The 25,017-nt window shown below is 42.1% G+C and overlaps 1 protein-coding gene across 8 annotated transcripts in view; it reads right to left on the reverse strand.

Annotated features, from left to right (window-relative positions):
• Positions 1–5,279: 5,279 nt before the first annotated feature.
• Positions 5,280–25,017, reverse strand: part of LOC134202643 (diacylglycerol kinase theta) — a 164,604-nt gene continuing 144,866 nt past the window's right edge. For 5 of the 8 annotated variants that reach the window (XM_062677662.1, XM_062677687.1, XM_062677694.1 and 2 more), the window contains one exon: positions 5,280–10,552. In XM_062677662.1, coding sequence (XP_062533646.1) covers positions 10,406–10,552 — 147 coding nt within the window. In that variant the 3' untranslated portion in view covers positions 5,280–10,405. Of the gene's footprint in view, positions 12,782–25,017 lie in introns of all 8 variants that reach the window. The other 3 variants (XM_062677680.1, XM_062677691.1, XM_062677703.1) reach the window with 1 other exon arrangement.

Raw genomic sequence — 25,017 nt, forward strand, 5'->3', positions numbered from 1 at the left:
GAAGAAATGCCGCCTGGAAGAAGCGGAGTGCGGGGAGATTGAAAAGCTATGCCGTTCTCAAGAAACACGCAAGTTCTACCAGAAGCTCAACGCATCGCGCAAAGGCTTCGTGCCGCGAGCCGAAATGTGCCAGGATAAGGATGTGAGCATCTTGACGGACTAACGTGTGGCGGTCAAAAGGTGGAAGCAGCACTACGAGGAACATCTGAATGGCGCTGAGAGTACAGGCAGTGAAAGTCAAGGCAGCGGAGGAGATGACTACGTCAGTTCAGCGGACGATGGAAGCCAACCAGCCCCCACCTTGAGGGAAGTTAAGGATGCCATCCAACAGCTAAAGACCAATAAAGCAGCTGGTAAGGATGGTATCGGAGCTGAGCTCATTAAGATGGGCCCGGAAAAGCTAGCCACCGGAAGAGAGGAAGGAAGGGGTTATGTGCCTCATCTACAAGAAAGGCGACAAGCTGGTGTGTGAGAACTTTCGAGCGATCAACATCCTTAATGCCGCCTACAAAGTGATATCCCAGATCATCTTCCGACGTCTGTCATCATTAGTGAATGAGTTCGTGGGAAGTTATCAAGCCGACTTCGTTATAGGCCGCTCGACAATGGACCAGATCTTTACTGTACCGTGAATACCAGGTCCCAACGCACCATCTGTTCGTTGATTTCAAGGCGGCATACGACAGTATAGACCGCGTAGAGCTATGGAAAATTATGGACGAGAACAGCTTCCCTGGGAAGCTTACCAGACTGATCAAAGCAACGGTGGATGGTGTGCAAAACTGTGTGAAGATTTCGGGCGAACACTCCAGTTCGTTCGAATCGCGCCGGGGACTAAGACAAGGTGACGGACTTTCGTGCCTGTTGTTCAACATTGCGCTAGAAGGTGTCATGCGGAGAGCCGGGTGTAACAGCCGGGGAACGATTTTCAACAGATCCAGTCAATTTATTTGTTTCGCGGATGACATGGACATCGTCGGCCGAACATTTGCAAAGGTGGCAGAACTGTACACCCGCCTGAAACGTGAAGCAACAAAAGTTGGACTGGTGGTGAATGCGTCAAAGACAAAGTACATGCTTGTGGGCGGAACCGAGCGCGACAGCGCCCGCCTCGGAAGCAGTGTTACGATAGACGGGGATACCTTCGAGGTGGTCGAGGAATTCGTCTACCTCGGATCCTTGCTAACGGCTGACAACAACGTTAGTCATGAAATACGAAGGCGCATCATCTGTGGATGTCGGGCCTACTACGGGCTCCAGAAGAAACTGCGGTCAAAAAAGATTCGCCACCGCACCAAATAATGATGAATCTAGGAGCACGCACGCAGGACATGCGACTTCCGGCTCCGAATCTCCAGGATATCTAGGAGGAGATCGGCCTTCTGAAAAACAACAAAGCCCCTGGAGTTGATCAACTACCAGGAGAGCTGTTTAAACACGGTGGTAAGGCACTGGCTATAGCGCTGCTCTGGGTGATTACCAAGGTTTGGGAGGATGAGGTTCTGCCGCAGGAGTGGATGGAAGGTGTCGAGTGTCCCATCTACAAAAAGGGCGATGAGCTGGATTGTAGCAGGCGGGATTTATGGGTGAACGCTCTACCACAGACCAGGTGTTCGCCGTTCGTCAGGTATTGCAAAAATGCCGCGAAAACAAAGTGGCCACACATCATCTATTTATCGACTTCAAAGCCGCATATGATACAATCTATCGGGACCAGCTATGGCGACTATTGCACGAGAACTGATTTCCGGATAAACTGATACGGTTGATCAAGGCGACGATGGATCGGGTGATGTGCGTAGTTCGAATTTCAGGGCCCAGGGGCATTCTCGAGTCCCTTCGAAACGCCCAGAGAGTTACGACAAGGTGATGGTCTTTCGTGTCTGCTATTCAACATCGTTTTGGAGGAGTAATACGAAGGGCACGAATGGTACGATTTTCACGAAGTCCGTCCAGTTATTCGGTTTCGCCGACGACATTGATATCATGACACTTTACTTTGAGAGGATGGAGGAAGCCTATATCAAACTGAAAAGCGAAGCTAAACGGATTGGACTAGTCATCAACACATCGAAGACGAAGTACATGATAGGAATACGCTCAAGAGAGGTCAATGATAGCCACCCACCACGAGTTTCTATCGGTGGTGACGAAATTGAGGTGGTTGAGGAATTCGTGTACTTGGGCCCACTGGTGACCAGCAGAGAAATTCGGAGACGCATCATGGCAGGAAATCGTACGTACTTTGGACTCCGCAAAACGCATCGATCGAATAAAGTTCGCCGCCGTACCAAACTGACTATCTACAAAACGCTTTTTACACCGGTAGTTCTCTACGGATACGAGATCTGGACTATGCTCGTGGAGGACCAACGCGCACTGGGAGTTTTCGAAAGGAAAATACTACGTACCATCTATGGACCATGGACCGATCCGAATGGAGAAGACTCTTATGTACCACTCATTGCTAACGTAAGAACTGTATCACACACACAAAACGCGACGCGAGACTGCACACAACACTTATGGTTCTTACAAACGAAAAAGGATTTTTTTAAATTTACCTTTTTATCGACCGGTTTCGGGCTCGATGTTGCCCATCTACAGGACGTGGTTCAACTGGTTACAAATGGGGACGATTACACTTTTGTACTTGGCACAGTACACGTCAAAAAGAGATGGCATTCACATTATTTTTTGATATTGGTAAATTTAAAAAAATCCTTTTTCGTTTGTAAGAACCATAAGTGTTGTGTCCAGTCTCGCGTCGCGTTTTGTTTGTCTTATGTACCACACAGGCCACTTCGGCATTAGTCTGAATAAATAAATATTAAATAAATAAATAATACATGGACTGACAACTCAGCTCTGTTTGATGGTTTATCCGGTTTATCGGTCGCCGAGGCTGGCCGGTTGAGTTCTTCTCCGAGAATGGAACGAATATGCGAGGAGCTAGCAAGGAAGGGGGCCCTCCTTACCCGTGCGGTAAGCCGCGCAGCTACAAAGCAAGACCATGCTGAGGGTGGCTGGGTTCGATTCCCGGTGCCGGTCTAGACAATTTTCGGATTGGAAATTGTCTCGACTTCCCTGGGCATAAAAGTATCATCGTGTTGGCCTCATGATATACGAATGCAAAAATGGTAACTTGGCTTAGAATCATCGCAGTTAATAACTGTGGAAGTGCTTAATGAACACTAAGCTGTCAGGCGGCTCTGTCCCAGTGTGGGGATGTAAGGCCAATAAGAAGAAGAAGAAGCAAGGAAGATACGACTGTGCAGAGCAGTTGACGAACGCAAGGATGAGGTGGACGTCCAATCCCGCTGCGCCTCATATGGGGGCGTCTGGGAGCGTTTGGTACGTTTCGTGAAGGAAACAATAACAGCATTGAACGATGGAAGGCGACTGACGGACGAGATTTTGCAGACGGCTATTGTAGAGGCTGAGGACATCGTCAACTCTCGTCCCCTCACCTACGTGTCGCAACAGTTGCTTTTCGGGACGCCTTCCAGCGGTCCCAGTAAATATCCAGCGTGGTGTGGGATAGGTGAATCAAGGAGTACATGCCTTTGCTGAACCAGAGGTCCAAGTGGTTCCGTTCCGAGACCGTTGTAAGCAGGAGATTTGGTTTATATCGCAGATGGTATCAACCGGGTGCGTACTAGCACCGGAAGTTATAAGCGAGCGGCAGTGAAGCTGGTCGTGATGAATATTGAGGGAGGTAACCCTGAGCTGGAAGTAGCCTCCGGGCAGAGCTACGGGCCGGGGAATGTTCTGGAAATCATGCCCAGACACAACCGCGACACAACCAACGTTTGGCCGATTAGGTAAATGTCAGTTGACCAGATGATGATATGATATGACGGTGAAAGTGAGTGAGAAAATAAAGCGAGCGAGAAGAACATGCGTCAAAGAGGTAGAGGAGAAAAAGATACAAATCGGCACCAACATTTCAAAAGGGCGAAACTGCTTTTGTAAACAAGAGCTTCTCACGTCTCTGGTGGGCTTATTTGTGCTCACCCACGCAATCCAGCACCTTTAAATGAAAGAAGAGGATTCGATGCTTTCATCAGTGGTATTGGATTGCGTGGGTGGGCTCAAATTAACCCAACAGCGACGTGAGAAGCTTTTGTTTACAAAAGCAGTTACGCCCTTTTGAAATGTTGGTGCCGAAATGGTCGAAGTGAGAATAGTTGATTGATAGCGAATTTATTGCAAGATTAAAGAAGAAGTTTGTTTGAAATAAAGATAGTATTAGTAGTTGGAATGAGATAAGTGGTGTTTGGTCAGCAGATCACAATAACGCACACTGTTGGTCGTTGGTCGGAATACAAATAAACACACAGTAAAGTTATAACTTTATAAGCAGCTGACGGACGAAAATACAGTGCTCGAACTATTGCGGGCAGCCCACGGAAGAGTAAGACGACAATTCGCGAAGTCGAAGCAAATTCTGCTCTTCCCTCCTATGGGAAATCACATTGCTATCTGTCAGAGTTTGAGTGAAACATGGCCACCATCTCCTCCTCTCTGTTGCTCTACTGTAAAAACCCATAAAGAACTGTCATTGTTTGTGTGAAGAATTTTGCTTCGACTTCGCGAATTAGACGAACGACATATAAACAAATAGGACAGACAAGTAAAATACGGTACACGCTAAAAATAGACAAGAGAAAATAAATGAAGAGCTAAATTAATTGATAGAAAAGGACAAAGAGGACGCTTGAGACGGAAGTCAGAGGAGGAGAACAAACTAAAATTGTGAGTAGAAATGATACAAAAAACACTCAAAATTGTGAATTCTGTAATTTAAATTAAAATCAAATTAAACCTCCACAGTTTGATCATCCTTGTAAAGGTTGATTCCCATAAACGGTTTCGTTTAAAGTCCGATTGTTCGATCAGCATCACAAACATTGCTCTCCGCTCGCTTTCAAATTGACTTCTATAAAACATTCTTCATGCCTGCCGTATCATAACGGAACTATCAAATCTATATTTTCGCCTCTAATTCTATCATGAACATGTACGTCTAAGTTTGGAAGATGATATTAGCATTTTCCATAACAAAGTAAAGGATAGTTGGCCAACCCCAGGGACTTGTTTTTCAGCCGACCAATTTCCTCCTGGATTTCCTGAACTCGTAATCGAGATGGGAATCTAATATTCTCAAGTAAACATAAATGAGTTTTGGAGGTGCTCGGAGTAGGACAATAGTTGTTACACTAAGGGATAAGTCTTCAAATGGTCGCATAGATACATGGTAGACCAAACAACAGCCATATTTTTGTATATTTTTAATTATACATATATGTATATATATATTTTTGTTGTTCTTGCTATTGACAAATTATGTTTAACCTATGTATTTATAATCACATATATTTATATATTATATAATTCATTTTCTTTTCTTTTAATAATAGTTATTAAATAGTTAATAGTATTTCTTTTGTTTATACTCGATTCATGTGTCACTGCTGTCTCTGCCAGCCAGTGCGTGTGTATGCGTGTGTGTAATTTACTCGTTTCCGTTCCCTTTTTGTTTTGCGTAACCTCTTCTTTTTTTTTTGCTTCTACTCTCCTTCAACACTGGAAGAGCGGAGAGCGAGGACAGTAGTTCCTCTTGTTGTATGTTTACTTTGTTCGGCCACTGTTCGCACCACCACGCACCAGTTCCGTGGTTACGGTGTGTGGCCAGTCGCCGCGGATGAATGAGTGTGAAGAATGTCTGCTGTTTTGTTTCTCTACCTTTTTTTGCTTTTAGTTGGGTGCTTTTATGATTTGCTTCGAAGGAGAAGTATAAACCTCGTCCCCGCTCTTATTTTCTTTTTTTGTTGTCTGTTGATTTGCGTTATTCCTCTACTGATTGATTTACTTTTTTGTTTTAGGTTGAACCATTATCTGGTTGGTTTCAATTGTGTCTATTTGTTTTCTTACATTTTGATTTGTTTTCACGTGTTTAAATTCTTTGCGTTTTGTTCGGACCCCTTGTTCCCTTGCTTCACAGCAACTTGGCCAGGTCGTTTCGTATTTTGTAGGTTTTAAAGCAATGGTATTAGTTCGTGTTTTTTTCTTGGTTTGGCATTATACCATCCCGAAGCGATATATCGCAATACATTGTCTCCGGTGTGGGTTTGACAGTGTGCAAGTGCCAATAAACGCGCAAGTTGTTAAATGCTATTTTGCTGTTGTTTATCGATTATACGGAAACAATGCAGCAAATGTCAAACGAGTCCTTACTTTGTTGTCTGTATCCGCTTGCGAGTTGTTTTAGCTTTGCCGCACACTTCTCAATTTTGTTTGTTTCCCTCTGTTATTTTTTTAGTTTTCTTCAATTTTGTTAGAATAGTCCGAATGTTTTCTAGTTTTTTTTTCAAGGTGGGACTAATAACGAGGGATACAAAAGTCGTTTCTTCCGTTTGGGGTGTATTCTCCAGCATTCATGCGTGAAACGTCACTGCTGGTCATGACGTTTAGAATGGTACGACGCGTTTTATTGCCGGATCCAAGATGGCGACGTTCGTTGTCTGTGTCGACATGGTGACGCCATTTCTTTGTTATATTTTGGTTTGACTGGTTCTTTAGGTTGGTTTATTAGTTTCTCTTAGCACGACACCGTTTAGAAGAGTTCTAATGTTTTTGTTTTTTCTTTAATTGTTCATACGAAAAAATATGGTTTTAATTAAAGTTTTAATTATATCTGTTATATTTATATGCTTTTTCGACACTACATCAACTCTATTTTGAGATTTTTATTTAAATTTACGTTCTTTTAAAAGATATACTGTAATATATTATGGTCATTGTTTATTTTCTTTACCTTTATTTTTAATTACATCATAATTATAATAATAGGTTTCTCGCTATTATTACTATTGTATGTATGGGATTTTTTTTGTTTTGTGTATTGTGAGTGTGGTGTAGTAGTTACTGTCTTACAGTTTTAGGAAAGTTTTCAAAACGAACTGAAGAGCCTAATTGAATTGGTACTTACGTTTGGTTTTGCGAAGAAAACCGAACATGTATGCTCTATACTAACTTAGAATACCGGAACGAAATCGCTCTGACCTAACCTAGGACCTAAGACTTCTCGTACGTTTCGCATACAACTAATAACATCCTGAATGACGAGGAAGATAAGGAGTATACAATAACTGTGAAGTGGCTTATGATGTACAAACGATTGCGTCACTATCCAAAAAAGTGTATGTGATACTAGTTTCATAGTGAGTGTGCGTCCGTCGCGGAGCGGTCGTCGCGTGGCGGGGGTCATTGCGGTGCCACAACGAGGTAAATGTAGGAAAGAAGATTTGTCAATCACGCGTTTGACGGTAGTCAAATTTGACACGTGGCACAGCGTCGACCAGCCGGTGGCCACCCGGTTCCCGCGGCAATGCGCAACGGACGCAACTCGGCCACCTTGGCGACCTCCGGAATTGTAAAGCTAGTAACACTGAGCCCCTACAGATTTCTGGATAGCGAGGAGTAACGTTGTATTTGGCTCGTCGCGTTTGCGGTCGTTCTATTCCGGACCAGGGGGAGGCAACGCGACGAATGTCGGGAAAACAATGTTCTATACCAATCAAGGTGATAACTAAGAAGACACTCGACCAAGGTTCAATATTGACTAGTGGGCGAACGGTGAGTCCAGATGGCGCACGGATCGGTGGTGACACCTACACACGGTAACAGTGTGTCTTGTGTGTCGAACGTGTATATTTTTGTATGTATGTGTGCTTGATAATGTGTATGATTTTCGATTCGTCGCGTGGAGAGACACACGGTTTCAAATAATGATAGAGGAGTTTCGTGTCCGGACTCACCATTCGGGAGAGAATTTTTCGTATAAGCATACATTCCTTTTGTTTTGTATTTTCCTTTCGATTGAATAACGCTGAGAACATTCTAGAAAACGCACCCTTCAAAGTTTTCGATTTTCCAAACATTTCTGCTGCCGTCATTTTGGTGGTTTCAATTATTAAAGCTGACCGTTCATCTCGCTCATGTTTGCTATTCTTGTTAATAGGAAAGCCTGGGTTCGACCCTTCGTAAGCACGCTGCCTACGAATCCGTGCGTTAACTAAACATTCCCAAGATCGGTTATTCGGTGCGGGGGTGGGCTGCCGTACAATGACAGCTAGGTGGATTGGTCATTGACGCACGCAGCCGTCGAAATTGTGCGTTTTAGTTCGGAACCGCGATCGGAGTAACCCATGACGATGGCATTTGGCCGTGTTGCCAGGCTGCTCCGATCGCAAAGGTTTGACACACGTTTTCCGACGGTGGCGAAGCGCAACGTTGCCCGTTTGACGGAAGTCACTCAAGGCAATGTGAAGGCAGCCTACCTGGATGGTGATTTCGCACGTGTTTTTTTGTGTTTATTTGGTTTGGGTTTGATGAATATAGGGTGCAGTTGTTGGGTTTCTGCTGCGCTATTGTTTGTTTTTGCGATGATGGAAAACTTTTGACCGATTTGTTTTAGTTTTTGGTTTGTGGCACCCAGCCGTCTCGCTGTCGTGCATTCTGTGAGTGTGAGAATGTGAATTTCGTCGTAATCATGTTTCGCTTTGTTTTTTTTTGTGTGGTATTTAAACTTACTTTTAACTTTTGTTTTTGGCAAGTGTAATTTCCCTTGTATTCGTGACTAAGATTGGGTGTTTTGCGTTAGTATTTAATAGATCTTTTTTCTTTAATGTAGAGTTTGGTAAAATACCATACAGAACGTAATTGTTTGAATTACAATTTACGGTTATTAATTGTGTGCTTCCACTTGTAGAACGCATTTAACACGTTTTGTTCTTTTTAACCCTTTGCTGATGTGTTGTAGATAGAACTAAAAATAAACTTATATCTTCTTGGTTTTCTTCCGTGTGTATGGTTTGTCTTCCAACGCTTTCCTCATTCGTAGCGTGTTCAAAATTTAACCGTATAATAATGCTTCATCCGTTTTTTATTTCGTTTTGCACTTCTTCTTACATAAGCGTATTTATATCTTTTTGTCTCATTTTATCGCTTTCCGCTTTGTTTTTCCTTGATTCAATATAATTTAATGATTTGTTTCCTTCGCCGTGACGATGAACGACGATCGCTCTTGCGCGTGAACATTGTGTATAGAAAAAAGGATAGAAATAAAATTCATAGTAAATATAGTCAACAACATTTCCGTATAAATATTTGTTTATGTTTTCAAATTCTTTTCTTTAGTCTCAAGAAGATGCATTAGTGTGATAGACTTTTTTTTTTCTTTGCGCATTTGATTCAATCGACTCTTCCATCGAGAGAACGCTGTTCGTACATAATTTGCTTACATGTTTGTTTGTGTGTGTTCATGCATATAATCGTTACGTTTTCAGAATGAATAATCGAAAGAAATTAAACAACAAATTCGATTGTTTCCTCTGCGTCGGTACTGATAGTTGTCAAAACTGACATAAAAAAAGGAAATTATTTTTCCAAAAATATGCATCTGTTCACAGTTAATTTTTTTTCTTAAATTTCATGTTGATCGTTCTGTTATTAGCTTTGTTAGCTTCTCGAAGAACAGTTTCTGCGTTTGTTTTTCCTCTTTTGTGTAATGATGAATACTATTCCTGCTTTGTTGTTCTTTTGTTTGGTTTATATTTGATTTTCTTCCGTGAAATAACTCAAGAGCTATTAATTTAACGTTTCTTGCGCTTGTTCGTTTACTTGTGTTTGCATTTGACAGGACTAATGGGTTTGTTGTTTCGGTTTATCCTTTGTTTTGGCAAAAATCATTGTTCCCACGGGTTTTGGTTGTCAATTGGTTTGTTTGTGATTCGGTTTTGTTTCTCTGGTTGGATTGCTTTCCTTAGTGTTGTTGGCTTGTCCTTCTTTCTTGTTTCTGTAGTGGAGCTGAGATTCAAATCGTAATTTTTACACGCACTTACTAATGTTACTACGGATAAGTCTTTTTCATCTGCTAAAGTCTCTCTACTGTCGAAGTTCTGCTTTCTTACAAGTGTGTCTGTGTAGGTTTGCTAGTTGCTCTATTGCTCCTTCGAAAGGTTGACCTACAAAATTTTCTTTGGAATATTTGCTACCATATGCACAGAAGGGTGGGCTGAAGTGAAATGTTTTTGTTTTCGTTCTCCTGTACAACAATGCACGTTGCTAAACCACTGGTCTGTCTGGGGGATTGAATCTATACAAATGTGTTTGTGAGATTGAAATTTCGCTGTCAAAATGGCGATCGGTGTTGCCAGTTTTGTTGGTTTGGTATGGCGGCTTACGAAGCGTCTTCGGATGATGGGTTGTTTTCAGTGATGTTGTCGATGGTGAATGGGGTGGTGGCTGCTGTTGCTTTTGCAGTGATAATTGCCATTGTGGTTGTGGTAGTATCGACAAGCGACGAAGCACGTTAAATTAATCGCTCGTTGTACCAAATTCAGAAGTCAGTATTGTTCGAGTCGACTTCCTCCGGCTCTTGGGGAGCGGCCAGTGTCATCTGTATCCCCGATGGCCCCATCACCTGCATCGTCGGTTCGGTGTTACGTCGCTTCATTTTGCCCTTCATTTTTTTCAACATTGTCGCCTATACCGCCCGGTCCGTGGGAAATTAGTTTGATTTTTGTTTTTTTTTTGTTTCATAGTAATAGTGTTGTGGTAGTGGGATTTCGGGTATTTTTACATTTAGTGTTCCGCGATTCAAGGTGCAATAGAAGTAACAGATTATGATTTAAATTTTCGTACAATAAACATTTGGAATATTTTGTTTGTATTGTTGTCAATTTCGATAATAAGTGATGTTTGTTGGCATTCGAAATTACGTCACACGGAGGAGGTGTTTGTCCGAGTAGGAACAAGAAAAAGAGAAAGAAAAGAAACAAATCGCATCGGTAATGAAAATGTTTCAAATTTTGAGTTTCCTGCGTTTAGTTTAGTGTATATTGAATCCATTGGCATTCAAAAAAAATCTTGAACAAAAAAGGTTACAACATAATCAAGTCAATTAATTCCAGCGAGCGATTATGTAGTAGATTATTAGTAATAGCGTAAAACATCATTCCGTTATATAGAAAAAAAATGAAAGAAAGTTATCAAATAAACACGTAGGCAACATTCCCATAAATCAGAAAGTATAACCAACTTGAAAACTATAAATCAATACAAACAGAAAACAGTTTCGTTAACATACACAATATGCAGCAATTTGGTTGGCAGCACGGCTAACGCAATTCTGGCGGCTGACAACTACTCGTCTTGGCACACTTTGATTATTTCAGCTACGAATGAAAAGCCTTTTTACGATTGCGCTTGGTTTTTCTTATTCCTGCAAGTTGGCACGCGACATTTTTTACGCAATTGCTACTGATGGTAACTGAAATACGTTATCTACTTGTCGCAATGATATCTATTCCACTGTGTAATCTGGAAAAGGGACGTATACGCCAATCTTGTCATCTTGCATCTATGATGTTTAACTGTCGGTAACACGTTTGTAAGAAGTGTAACGCAGGAAAAATTCAGTCCTGCGCATTATTGCCCGAGGCCACTTCATCAGATTACAGCAGTGTTACTCTAAATGCTCTCGTTCATGAAAACACAATAACAAATTAAATGCATATGTAATTGTATGGAAAATGCAACTTGATTATAGCTTTCGATTAAATATGGATATAAAGTTATAGAAATTCTAAGGAATAAGTATTTATAAATATAGTGACGATTTTAATACGATACTGTTTTCCTTTGAACGAATCGAATACTAATTGAAAAGTTAGATTTTTTTTTATCAAAAATAGTAAGAATAGATATATTGCATAAACGTGAAACAAAAATAGTCGGAAACCTTAGAATACAAATAAGACGAACGAGATAACAAGAGAGAAAGGAACGATTCGAGAAAGAAGTTTTAAAAAGTAACTAAGGGGTCTGTGAGGTGTGAGTTTTCGGGTCTAAGTTTGAGAGGTGTGTTTCGGGTGGTGGGAAGTTGTGAGTGAGTATGCTCATTCCGGTAGATAGTTTGCCAGTTTGCTTGCAGGGGAGGTGTCTCGGTGTGGTTGTGTGTATGTGCTTCAATTTAAAACAACATTAAGATGTTGGTGTAAGTTTTTTTTTCTTGTTGTTGTCAGGTTCCGATTCCGATTTTTGGGCAACAGTTACACAACCATAACAGATGCAATATGTGTTCAATTGATCTAGTTTTTGCTGTCTTAAGAAACGAGAAACAATGAGTAAGAGGGATTTGGTTATTCAACTGGAGGTCCTGAACTAAGTTGGAACACTTCTCGTTTGCTAAATTTGTTCTAATTAACATCCTTTCAGATATTAGCTCAGGGTTTAGAAGCGTCTGTAAACCGATGGTGCAGTGCAGAAACCGAAGAAAAAATGTTATTTCGCTATTTCTCTGTACTCTTTTGAACTGTACTTAATTTGTTTTAGAATTGTGCAATTTCATTTTTTTCTGAACAGCAGAAACACTGTAGTCTAATAGACTGTATGCGCTATCTAATAGTAGTTTAGTAGAGTGCTATCACGATCATTCCGGAATCCGGATCGCTTTCCTGGTATTTTTTTTTCCTAAAGGTGAACTATTTAGTGGTTTTGTGGAGAGATTTTTCGCCTCGTTTTGTGGTGGTTACAGAAAGCAGGAAAACAGAAAACTAGGACCGGACGGACGGGTACTCTATGCTCCGCTCAGGGCGTCTCGATCGCGGTCTCCATTTTCTGGAGCGCCACCCTGCGAGAATCCCGATACGGCCGGCGAGATATGCGGCTCAGTGAGTCTCCGTTTGCTCTTGATCTTCTTCAGCATCGTGGCCTAAGAAAACAAGTGGTAGTTGGAGGTAGTTTGAATTTGATTAGGGTTTTGCTAAGGGAGGTATCATTTTCGAACACAGTTTGCGGGGTCATTTGTGGTATGGTGGATAATGAAGGCCTGTTGTTGAACTCAAACGCAATAAAAATAGGTGTGGCTTGGGTGTAGTGATGCCTAATGGAGTACAATCCAGTTGCAGAAGATTTTTTATTTCCAAAAACTTGCAGCTATTTCTTTTTTTTCTGGAGATTCTAATGAGCTCGAAATAGTTTCAAATTAATTTATCTTTCCAATCACATTGAAAGCGGGTCAACTGTTTTTGACAACTCGAAAATGCAGAAATTCAATTGGTTTGTAACTTTTAAGCCCGTAGTACACTTTTTGTTATAATGATAAATGTTTGTCAAGTGTTACGCTGGCATAATTTCATCACAACCTGTAAAATTACTATTATAATAGCATTCAAACAAGAACATATCCCTCAAAAAATTATGTGTGTCGTAGCGGCAAGCTCCACTGCGCCTAACAGTTCGTTCGTTACACATTCGGGAATCTATTTCGTTCAATGATGTCCCGGGTGATGAAGTCATTCAAGCGAATCAGCAGCAGAAAATCAAGCTAAGACCAGGGAGGTGTTCAATTAAGGTGTCGAATGAATCTTTCGATCTATGATATGACCAAAGGGCCAGCTCCAATGAAAAAGGACGCGCATTGGACAAAGTCGCAATGTTCGAGCGCGCGCAGCAGGAATGGCACTGCACTAAAAAACCACAACATTTGACAACAAATTTCTGGGTAAGTTGCGGTTATCGCGAGAAAATACTCTTTGACCAAATTATTCGTCTTTCAAGAAGATGCATGGCTTTTTCCACACAGTTTTGGAGCTGAAGATAGAAGATGTTGAGAGATGCCGGTGGTTTTAAGTTTGGTAGGATTCCGCTCGGCATATGGTCGACTCGTATGCTGATTCAACGAAGCATCGATTAATGGGTCACGATCGATGGCTAGTTGGCGTTTATTGTCTACAAGGAGCAGATTTTGTCATGCAAACACTGCAAAGAGCAAGACTACACTGGCATATCGTGCTGGTCCAAAAAAGCTACACCAACATGACGAAACAAGCAAGGCAACGATCACAACTCAAAAAGACGAGCGATACGAAACCCCCGTGTGTGGCGGCAAAGGATGAACTACGAGATCGCCCAACTCTACGGCAAACCCAGTACAGTGAACGTTTGCTAATTGGGGCACGACCTCACCCCAACTGTCGAATGTCGTTCGTTAATTTGGGCTTTTTAAAATGTTGTTTACTTTTTGCAATGAACAATGGAAAATTTTACGCGCCAAGAAATATCGATTCGCCAAACACGGAAACAAAACGTCAACCCTGTTTTGACGTTTAGCTGCTTTTTAATTGGGTTTCGCTTAAATAAAAAAGAGTTGAAGTTGAATACCCAACTAAAAAGCGGCCCAACTAATGAAAACCAAATTATCGAACGTTCACTGTATCCAGAAAGTAGCTATAGACGGAAGGGTACTATGGACAGGACATCTTGCAAGAATGTCGGATAGCAACCCTGAAAAGAAAAGGTGTTCGCTTTCGACCCGTCAGGTACAAGAAGGAGCGTCATTGGACTGATTAGGTACAGAACGACTTAGATGCAATCGAGGATGAAGAAATATGGACCCAAACCGTGTATTGTGGTGTCAAATTATTGATTTAGTGTTATCTGTTTAGACGAAACGGAGGAATTAAAAAATATGGTTTGGGAGGTTAGCAGGAAATTCTTCAGAATTTTCATGAGAAATTGTTCCAAATTTCTACAGAGAAATGTTCGGAATATCGACAGAAAGTTCCTGTTGAGTATTTTTCGAAATTTACATAGAAACTTGTAGAAGAGTGCGGCTGGTAGAATGGGTGTTTTAATGTTAGCTTGCTCAGTCTAGATTCATTAGGACGGCTAGTTTGGCATATCATAGCATAGTGAGGAAGAGTTTTCAAGGAAAATTCCCTGGAATTCTCCAGAATTTGATTTGGAATTTCTTTAGAATTGTCGAGGAAGATTGTATAAAATGTAGATTTCAATGAAAAATTGCTCAGATTGTTTAAGGAATTTCTTTGCATTTCTTCGAGAAATTCTTGGTACAGTAGACGTTCGATAACTGCAATTCGATTACACTTCTTTTGCATCTGACGTCGACTGACAACCGTTTGACGTCTAGGATGCGTTGCATTTATCGAACGGTATTCACTAACTGAAACGTAACCATGTTGCAGTTATCTAACGAAAAGTAAATACGGCCGAACTTGTAATTTGGCCGAAAAAGTCGTTTTCCCTAACAGGTCGTTTGGCCGAATATGTCATCAGCCCGAAAATGCCGTTTGGCCGAAATGGTCGTTTAACAAAATGGTCCATTTGGCCGAAAATGTCGTTTGGCCTAACGGGTCATACGGCCAAATGTCAATTACTCAACGGATAATATGGTCAAAAATGTCCACCCGTTTGACCAAATGACATTTACGGCGAAATAGCCTTTTTGTCAAATGACCATTGAACGAAATTTTGTAACCTCTCTACTTTTTAAGTCGATACTGGCCTTTAAGCCAAAAGTCATCTAACCAAATCCTATTAAGACGAATTGAACGCACATCCGAAACTGTTATCAGGTCGAAAATGGTTTGTCCGAAAATGTAGTTTGGCCAAAAGCGACATATAGCCGAAAGGGACATTCGGCCGAACTGGTAATTTGTCTGTTAAAAATCGTTAGACCGAATAGATCACTTGACCGAAAATGCCGTTTGGTAGGAATGGCCATTTGACAGAAAGAACCATTTGGCCCGAAAATGTCCTTTCTGCAAAACAACCCTTTCGGCCAAACGGCATTTTTTGTCGCATAATCTATTCTGCTAAACGACTTTTTGACCAAATGATCAATTCAGCTTAACGACAGTTTTCGCAGAAAATGCCATTTGGCCGAAATAGTTGTTTTTTGACGTTTTTGGTCCACATAACCCTTTCAGCCCTCCTAAGCCTAACGGTAAGATGCGCGGCTATAAAGCAAGACCATGCTGAGGGTGGCTGGGTTCGATTCCCAGTGTCGATCTAGGCAACTTTCGGATTGGAAATTGTCTCGACTTCCCTGGGCATAAAAGTATCATCGTGTTAGCCTCATGATAAACGAATGCAAAAATGGTAATTTGGCTTAGAAACCTCCCGGGTAATAACTGTGGAAGTGCTTAATGAACACTAAGCTGTGAGGCGGCTCTGTCCCAGTGTGGGGATGTAATGCCAATAAGAAGAAGAAGAAGAAGCTGTTTCAGCCGAATGACTATTATTGCCAAATTGCATTTTTGGTCAAATGATCTGTCTGGTGAAACGAAATTTTCGGCCGATCGGTCAAATTCAAGTCAAGTCAAGGTCAATTCAGGTCAAGTTCCTTTTGGCTGTACGTCGCTTTCGGCCAAACTACATTTTCAGCCAAACTATTGTCGACCTGATAACAGTTTCAGTGATCCGTTCAGTAATTGACATTTGGCCGTATCCGTATCACTTCTTCGGCAAAGCGATCGATTCGGCCAAACGACTTGTTAGGGGAAATGGCGTTTTCGGCAAATTACCAGTTCGGCCGTCTGTCGCTTTCGGCCAATGGAACTTCCCAAGAATTTCTTATGGACAATTCAGTGAATTTTCTATAGAAATCGAAAAAAAAAATCTCAAAATGCCGAGCAATTTTGAACATGAGAATGAACATGCTCGCATTTTTCCGTTAAAACCATTTCTTTTGTTGTAATCTACATTTTGAACAATCTTCCTTTTCCGCTGAAACTCTGATTCTTCGTCGTGAAAATAACAGAAAGTACCCCGCAGATATTCCGAAGAATTTTCTGTTTTAACGTTAACTCTAGTTTCATAGCAGTTTCAATTTATTTATTTAGTCTACATCTAAACAAATAACACTGAATCAACTATTTGACGCCACAATACACGGTTCGAGGCCGCATCTCTCCATCCTCGAATACGCCCCACGCTTGCCAAGTCGTTTTGCATCTGGTCTGCCCATCTCGCTGGCTGCGCTCCACGCCGTCTCGTACCTGCCGGATCGGAAGCGAACACCATCTTTGCAGGGTTGCTGTGCGGCATTCTTGCAACATGTCCTGCCCATCGTACCCTTCCGGATTTAACTACCTTCTGGATATTGGGTTCGCCGTAGAGCTGGGCGAGCCGCCACACACCGTCTTCTTGCACGCCGCTAAAGATAGTTCTAAGCATCCGTCTCTCGAATACTCCGAGTGCTTGCAAGTCCTCCTCGAGCATTGTCCATGTTTCATGTTTGTAGAGGACAACCTGTCTTATTAGCGTCTTGCACTTGACACATTTGGTGCGATGGCGAATCTTTTTTGACCGCAGTATCTTCTGGAAGCCGTAGTAGGCCCGACTTCCACAAATGATGCGCCTTCGTATTTCACGACTTACATTGTTATCAGCCGTTCCAAGGATCCAAGGTAGACGAATTCCTCGACCACCTCGAAGATATCCCCGTCTATCGTAACACTGCTTCCCAGGCGTGCCCTGTCGCGCTCGTTTTCGCCCACAAGCATGTACTTTGTCTTTGACGCATTCACCACCAGTCCAACTTTTGTTGCTTCACGTTTCAGGTGGGTGTACAGTTCTGCCACCTTTGCAAATGTTCGGCCGACAATGTCCATGTCATCCGCGAAACAAATAAATTGACTGGATCTGTTGAAAATCGTACCCCGGCTGTTACACCCGGCTCTCCGCATGACGTCTAGAGCAATGTTGAACAACAGGCACGAAAGTCCATCCCCTTGTCTTAGTCCCCGGCGCGATTCGAACGAAGTGTTCGCCCGAAATCTTCACACAGTTTTGCACACCATCCGACGTTGCTTTGATCAGTATGGTAAGCTTCCCAGGGAAGCTGTTCTCGTCCATAATTTTCCATAGCTCTACGCGGTCTATACTGTCGTATGCTGCCTTGAAATCAACGAACAGATGGTGCTTTGGGACCTGGTATTCACGGCATTTTTGACGGATTTGCCGTACAGTAAAGATCTGGTCCGTTGTTGAGCGGCCGTCAACGAAGCCGGCTTGATAACTTCCCACGAAGTCATTCACTAATGGTGACAGACGACGGAAGATGATCGGGGATACACCTTTTAAGGCGGCATTAAGGATGGTGATCGCTCGAAAGTTCTCACACTCCAGCTTGTTGCCTTTCTTGTAGATGGGGCATATAACCCCTTCCTTCCACTCCTAGCTGTTCAGTTTCCCAGATTCTGACTATCAGTTTGTGCAGGCAAGTGGCTAGCTTTTCCGGGCCCATCTTGATGAGCTCAGCTCCGATACCATCATATACCAGCTGCTTTATTGGTCTTTAGCTGTTGGATGGCATCCTTAACTTCCCTCAAGGTGGGGGCTGGTTGGCTTCCATCGTCCGCTGAACTGACGTAGTCATCTCCTCCACTGCCTTGACTTTCACTGCCTGTACTCTCAGCGCCATTCAGATGTTCCTCGTAGTGCTGCTTCCACCTTTCGATCACCACGCGTTCGTCCGTCAAGATGCTCCCATCCTTATCCCTGCACAATTCGGCTCGCGGCACGAAGCCTTTGCGGGACGCGTTCAGGTTGCTTCTTTCGCTCTAGGTTCTACCGTGGCGGTCGTCGGTACCGAACATTGTTGATGACGGATAGTTTTGGGCGCAGTTTAACCATCACCAGATAGTGGTCAGAGTCGATGTTAGCGCCACGATATGTCCTGACATTAATAATGTCGGAGAAGTGCCGTCCAGCAATCAGAACGTGGTCGATTTGTGATTCTGTCTGCAATGGTGATCTCCAGGTGTACCGATACGGGAGGCTGTGTTGGAAGTAGGTGCTGCGAATGGCCATATTCTTGGAGGCGTCGAAATCAATAAGTCGTAGGCTGTTTTCGTTCGTCAGCCGGTGAGCGCTGAACTTTCCAATAGTCGGAACTTTCCTCTTGGCCAACCTGAGCGTTCAAATCTGCTATGATGATTTTGACGTCGTGGCTTGGGCAGCTGTCGTATTCACGTTCCAGCTGCGCGTAGAATGCGTCCTTATCATCATCGGTGCTTCCGGAGTGTGGGCTATGGACGTTGAGTATGCTGAAGTTGAAGAACCGGCCTTTGATCCTCAACCTGCACATTCTTTTATTGATCAGCCGATCACGACCCGATCACGCGCCTTTGCATATCGCCCATCACTATAAAAGCTGTTCCCAGCTCGTGTGTGTTGCCGCAGCTCTGGTAGATGGTATGATTACCTTTAAACGTTCGCACCATTGATTCCTTCCAACAAACCTCCTGCAACGCTACGATGCCGAATCCACGGTCCTTGCTCCCGATGAAGTTGAAAGATTTGCAGTTCCATGAACCGAGTTTCCAATCGCTAGTCCCTTTTCGTCGCAGTGGTCTTCGCCGATGGTTCCGGTCCGTACTCTCTTGTTTATTATTCGTTGCGTGAGTTTTTTAAAGGCTGGCTTGTAGGGCCTGACACCAAACCCCCTAAATTTCCGGAGGACCATTCTTCCTTATTTCCGGTGGACCATGTTGTACAGTTTTACTTAGAGTCCCTCGTTGGCACTCGAACGATGATCAGCCGCCCCTAACATGGAGGACAGACGCTGTTGTGAGCCGATCCTGATATGGAAAACAGACGCTCAGTAAGATTTGCACCTCCGGAGAGGAGCAAACCCCCCCTTCCCTGTCAGCATACGACCATAGTTCCCAACGGGGTTGGTTACCCGATCTTCCCTAAGGTTGCTCGTATCCCGGCCAGCACCGCGGGGAGGTAGGGATAGGAGTTGTTGGGTAAGAGGCTAAGGATCGCGAGATGGGGTCTATTTTATTCCTTCAGGTACGCGAAGTACCAATGGTACGCTTTACCCAACATTTGCCGTTTGCTCGCAAGGCTAATTGGAGTCGAATCGAGGAGGGAGCACATCAACCCGGAAAAAAACAGCGATGCGACGTTGAGCGCGCTTTCTTCCAAAAATGGTCCTCACGTCGTACAAGCTCGGACCCATCAAGATTGGAACAATCAACAACCCCACGAAGCTTACAGGGTGTCTGCAAATTATCCGTACAGATGTTGATAGTTTGCTTCTACAAATCAAAAACATACAATAATGGACTGAATCGGTAGCTATATGGGCCTAACAACTCAGCAGGCTATAACAGATGTATATTCTGAGAAAACTGAGCGTCATTTCATGTATAAAACAAAAATCTTTGTGAATGATTTTTTTTCCGGTTTTCCGAACAAAAAGGAATTGCCTTCCTACTCACCCGATTTGGATTGAATTTACTATTCGGTATGGTCCATCTTGAAATCAACAGCCATCAAAACACCGAACATATTATCGAGACATTTGAAATCATGCCACAATCGTCAAGAATGTGTGAGAAGTATCTGTATAGAAACGTGCGGCCATCGTGATTTTTTTCCAACACGATCGAAGGCGTACAGCTCAGGATACAGGGGTCATTTTAATGTGAACAAATTCAGCTTGGTTTATGTAGTCCTATTATAATAACATGCAATGCAAGCTGGTTCTTTAATTTATTCCAAAAAATATTTAAAAACGTGTCTTGTACGGTTAATTTGCAGACACCCTGTAATGCCCCAAAACATTATCAGTAGCCAAAGCTTCGATATAGTGTGTCTGTAGGATGTCGAGACCGAACAGTTTTCTTTGCCTGGTACATAAAAACGAATTTAATTGCTATTCCTCCAGAACTGCACGATCACGCGTTTGATTGATTCTTTGGGAACATGTGAAAGATACGGTGCGGTTTTTTTTAGTTCGGTTGTTACTTATTGAAGCTCAAGAAGCGCTAGTTTCATGTGTGGGGGCCATCCAGAAACCACGTGGTCATATTTTTGAAGATTTTCAACCCCCCTCCCCCCATGTGGTTTATCGTGGTCATTTGCCAGACCCCCTCCCCCCCTATGATGTGTATCAGGTATTAGGATATCTAGAACTCGCACACTTTCGCTGCGTCAGGAGGATACAAAAAAATGTGGACTCGCGAATATGTTATAAAAATTTTGAGAAAAATTTATAATGGTTTAGAAATTTTCCAAAATATCCCTATATTTTTGAATAGTTTTTTAGTTTAAATAGTTTTTTAAATTTCTTTATCAGTGATTTTTTTTAAATATTTATAAAGTTCATCACTGGATATCCCTATAGATTCCTAAGAGTAAGTATTTGGGACCTTCCGTAGCTCTGGAGGTACTAAAGCATTATTTAGAATTTCATGTTGATTTTTAAATGCAAGCTTCTCTATGAAACTAGGCTTCATAAGCCTAAATTATTGCCTACATTTATTGCTTGGATTAATTTTAAATTCCAAGATCTACTGAATTTTCAAGAATAATTATTCTGGAGTTGCAAGGGAAACCCTTCGGAATATTGACAAAAAAAATCTTCGGAGTCTCCACGGAAAAATCTTTAGAATTTCAACGAATTTTTTCCGAAATTCTGTGGAAGAGTTCCGAAAATTGTTCGGTAGAAATTTTGAAGAACTAGAAGAATCCGTAGAAGGATCCGAAATGCATATTTGCGATGAAAATTCCAATAAACATCAAATTCCGAAGAATTTCCAGTATAAATTAGAAAAATTCCAGCTTACTTTTTTTACAGAATCTCTTAAGATTTTTTTTTCAAAATCTTGGGCAAATTTTAATGAATCTTCTAAATTTCCGATGGAATTTTTTTCATTTTTCAAAAGAGATTCTTAGAAATTTTCAGTAGTTTTTTTTTAATTTCCAAAAGAAATTATTAGGAATATGCCTAAGATTTTCCAGTAGAAAATCGAAAAAAGTTCATCTGAAACACCAATAACGAATTTCCAGAGGAAATTTCGATGTTTTTACAAGTGGAAATAACGAAAAAATTGTACTTGTGTTATACTTCCAAAGGTAGGAATTCCTTGAAAAATTAAATCAAAATTTGAAAGATTATCTGAAATTCCCTAAATTTTCTGAATCATTTCCTGTGCATCTTTGCATGGTGAAGATTTGAAGCAATGTTTAGCTGAACCTACAAAGAAATCAAAATTACTTCTCGAAGAAGAATGAATTCCAGATGAAATGTTGGAAGAATTTATGGTGCAAATTAAAAAAAACATAAACCTTGAGAATTCTAAAGATTTATTCTTTGAAAATCCAAAGATTTTTTTTGAAGATAATGCATAGACTTCTTCCGTGGAAATTCTAAATAATGCTTCAAATTCGCTTCGAATAAAGCTTCGAAAAAAAATTTGAAAAAAAATCCAAAAAAAAAAAATCAACGGAAATATCAAAGTGTTTCATGTGGCATTGGCTGTTTAATATCTCTTGGAAACTCAGAAGAATTTTTCTTGAAAAATTTAGAAGTCTTCTTCTTTTTCTATGGCTCCACATTCCAACTGGAAGTTGGTCTAATTTTCAACTTAGTATATTCTATTAGCATTTTCTCAGTTATAAATTGAATGCTTTAATATGCCAGCCATTGCATGATTGTATATCTTGTGTAGCAAGTACGATGGATACACTATACCTAGGGTGTCGAGAATGTTTCCCACCCGAAAAGATCCTAGACAGGAACGAGAATCGAACTCGCCATCTCCGGTTTGGCAATCCTACGCCTTTGCTCGCAAGGCTAACTTGAGACTGAACATTTTGAAGTCTACTCCTTAAAATGTTCTGCATTTCCCACGTGTTTGCTTTGAATTTTCAGACAGAATCCACATCGAAATTTTTTCGGAGTTTTAAGGAAAATTTTCAGAATTTACAATTTTTTTTTCTTGGATTATTGTAAAAACATGAACATTTTTCAAAATTATAGCAGCAGTTGCTGATGCAAAAGTGTCGGCGGCGTGATGCCAAAATCCATCGGCGACGGAATTTAAAAAAAATATTTTTCCATTTTTCCTTTCTTTTTTTTTTTGTGGAAATTGAGACTGAATCGCAACCTGTTTTTTCGTTTATGTTTTTTATGGAAATAAGATCTAAGGCTAAGATGGTCAAATAACGCAGATATGCATCGGCGTTGCGACCGACGCTGCGTTACCGGTTTTTCTCGATGCACACCTACGTCTTTTTAACGCTGAGTTGAACAGGCGCTACGTGGGCATCGGCCCTAAGATGCGCTTTGCGTTTAATGATTAAATAATTAAATTTTAATGATTTGTATTTCTTACACCGCTATTGTTATTCACCAAAAGTTTTTCGTGTAAAAAAAACCACGTGGTTCGAGAGCAACACCCCCCCCCCATGTGGCTTATCGTGGTTATTTTCCAACCCCCCCCCTTCCCCTATATATGACCACGTGGTTTCTGGACGGCCCCGTGTGGAATTTCATGTTCTTAGATTTGAGAACGGCAACGAACCGGTTGAACTCTGATTTTTTCTTGATAATTAGGAATTGTGTTTTAGAATTCGCTTCCGGGACGATATCAATTGATTGATCTGCGATACTAACCAGTTATACACAAATATCGGTGGACGTCGTATTTTTGCGTGAGCTATTTTTTAGAATTTAAATGAGAAAATTTCCCGCAATTGCACCAAATATTCGTCTGACTTCCTTCCGTATTTTCACGGGGAAATCCTAATTTCCACAGATTTTTCTTCTCTGGATTTTAATGAAATTATTTTCCAAGCTTCCACGAGGAGCTTTTCCGAATTTTCTTCCGATATTCCACCGAAGTTCTTCCGATTTGCCACCGGAAATAATTCTGAAAATTCACGGAAACTTTTTAGTCTAAGAGCCCGCTTTATCTGGCCACGGGCGCCGGAACTACGGTCTTTTGGTCCCACCTGGAACATTTCCGGTGGCTGCTAAGTACTGGTGAGTGCAATGGTGGTTTCTACGTCAGTGAGCCGTTGTGAATAGATAGTGCGAAGGAGGCGCATGGTACGACGTCTCTTTAAGGTCACTCCTGACAGAATCCAAGTTTCAAAGTGCTCGCGTTTTCGGGGGCACACCACTCGATACGGAGGCAGCGGACAACTGTCATTTTTGTTGATTCAGCTTTGCTGCGTCGCAGCATGCGTGAAAAAATAAAAATGACAGTTGTGCGTTGCTTCCGTATCGAGTGGTGTGCTGCAGAAAACGCGAGTACTTTAAAACTTGGACTCTGTCAGGAGTGACCTTAAACGTTCAGCGGGGGAAGAAGACCTGCGCGATCGATTTTCCGTTAGTGCGAAGGAGGCGCACGGTACGGTCGGTATCTCGCCCACTCAAGTCCACTAGGTGGAAGAGACTTGCGCGATAGTAAAGTGACGAACGTTTTTCGGTTTGCTACACTCCGCTTTCTGGTTGAAGGTTACCCCAAACACAAGCGACGCGACAATTGCGACGCGATTCTATCGCTTCTCGACTGCGCTTAGGTCTGGGCAAACCTTAACTCACCAAGTGGTCGATTGCGCCGCCAATAAGTAACAATTTGCGTTTCGGTCGCGTTATCATTTCGTTTGTTCGTGAAAAGTAATCCGCCAATGTTGTGCGGTGGCGCGCACGGTTAGCATGGAGTTCGCTCAAGTGGCCCTAATGCCAGCGGTGTGAGGAATCGATAGCCAGTGATTTCACGGGAAGAAGGCTTCCCAGGTATGATGGAGTCAAACTGCATTTCGGGGCCGGATTTTTTCTCTGCCTCACCGTTGAGCCCTAGTTTGGAGGAACGATGCAAGAAGCAAGTAAAGAGAACAGAGGAGCTAGCTATGCCCTAAATGTGAGAAGCCAGAGCCAGTTCGAGCGCCTGCTAGAAATGGACCGACTAAGTGACGGAACACCCATAAAAATCATGTAGGACCCACTGTTGAACTCAGCAAGATGCTTGGTTTCAAACGCCGATGCCGTGTTTCTGCCAGATTATTACCTGCTTAGCCAGCAGAATGGCCAAGGAGTACCGGAACTACACCGGATTCAAAACAGGATGCCAGAGGGTTAGTCGACTAACGACCACGACTCTTATTCTTACTCTCATCGGAGCAGTGATACCGGCACATAATTTGCAGGGTTCCGGTGCAAGAGCCGGGATTATTACCCAAACTCCATGCGCTGCTACCGCTAAAGGAAAAAAAAGTTAGTTGTGACTAAGCTCAGTCTACCTTTCTACAACTTCATGTCAAATAAAATAAAGTCCCCCAATCATTCCAACACATTTGGAAAATAAAAATGTACAGGCTGTATGTAATTGCTCAAACTAC

Source organism: Armigeres subalbatus, chromosome 1 (assembly GCF_024139115.2).
Source record: "Armigeres subalbatus isolate Guangzhou_Male chromosome 1, GZ_Asu_2, whole genome shotgun sequence".
Taxonomy (NCBI): domain Eukaryota; kingdom Metazoa; phylum Arthropoda; class Insecta; order Diptera; family Culicidae; genus Armigeres; species Armigeres subalbatus.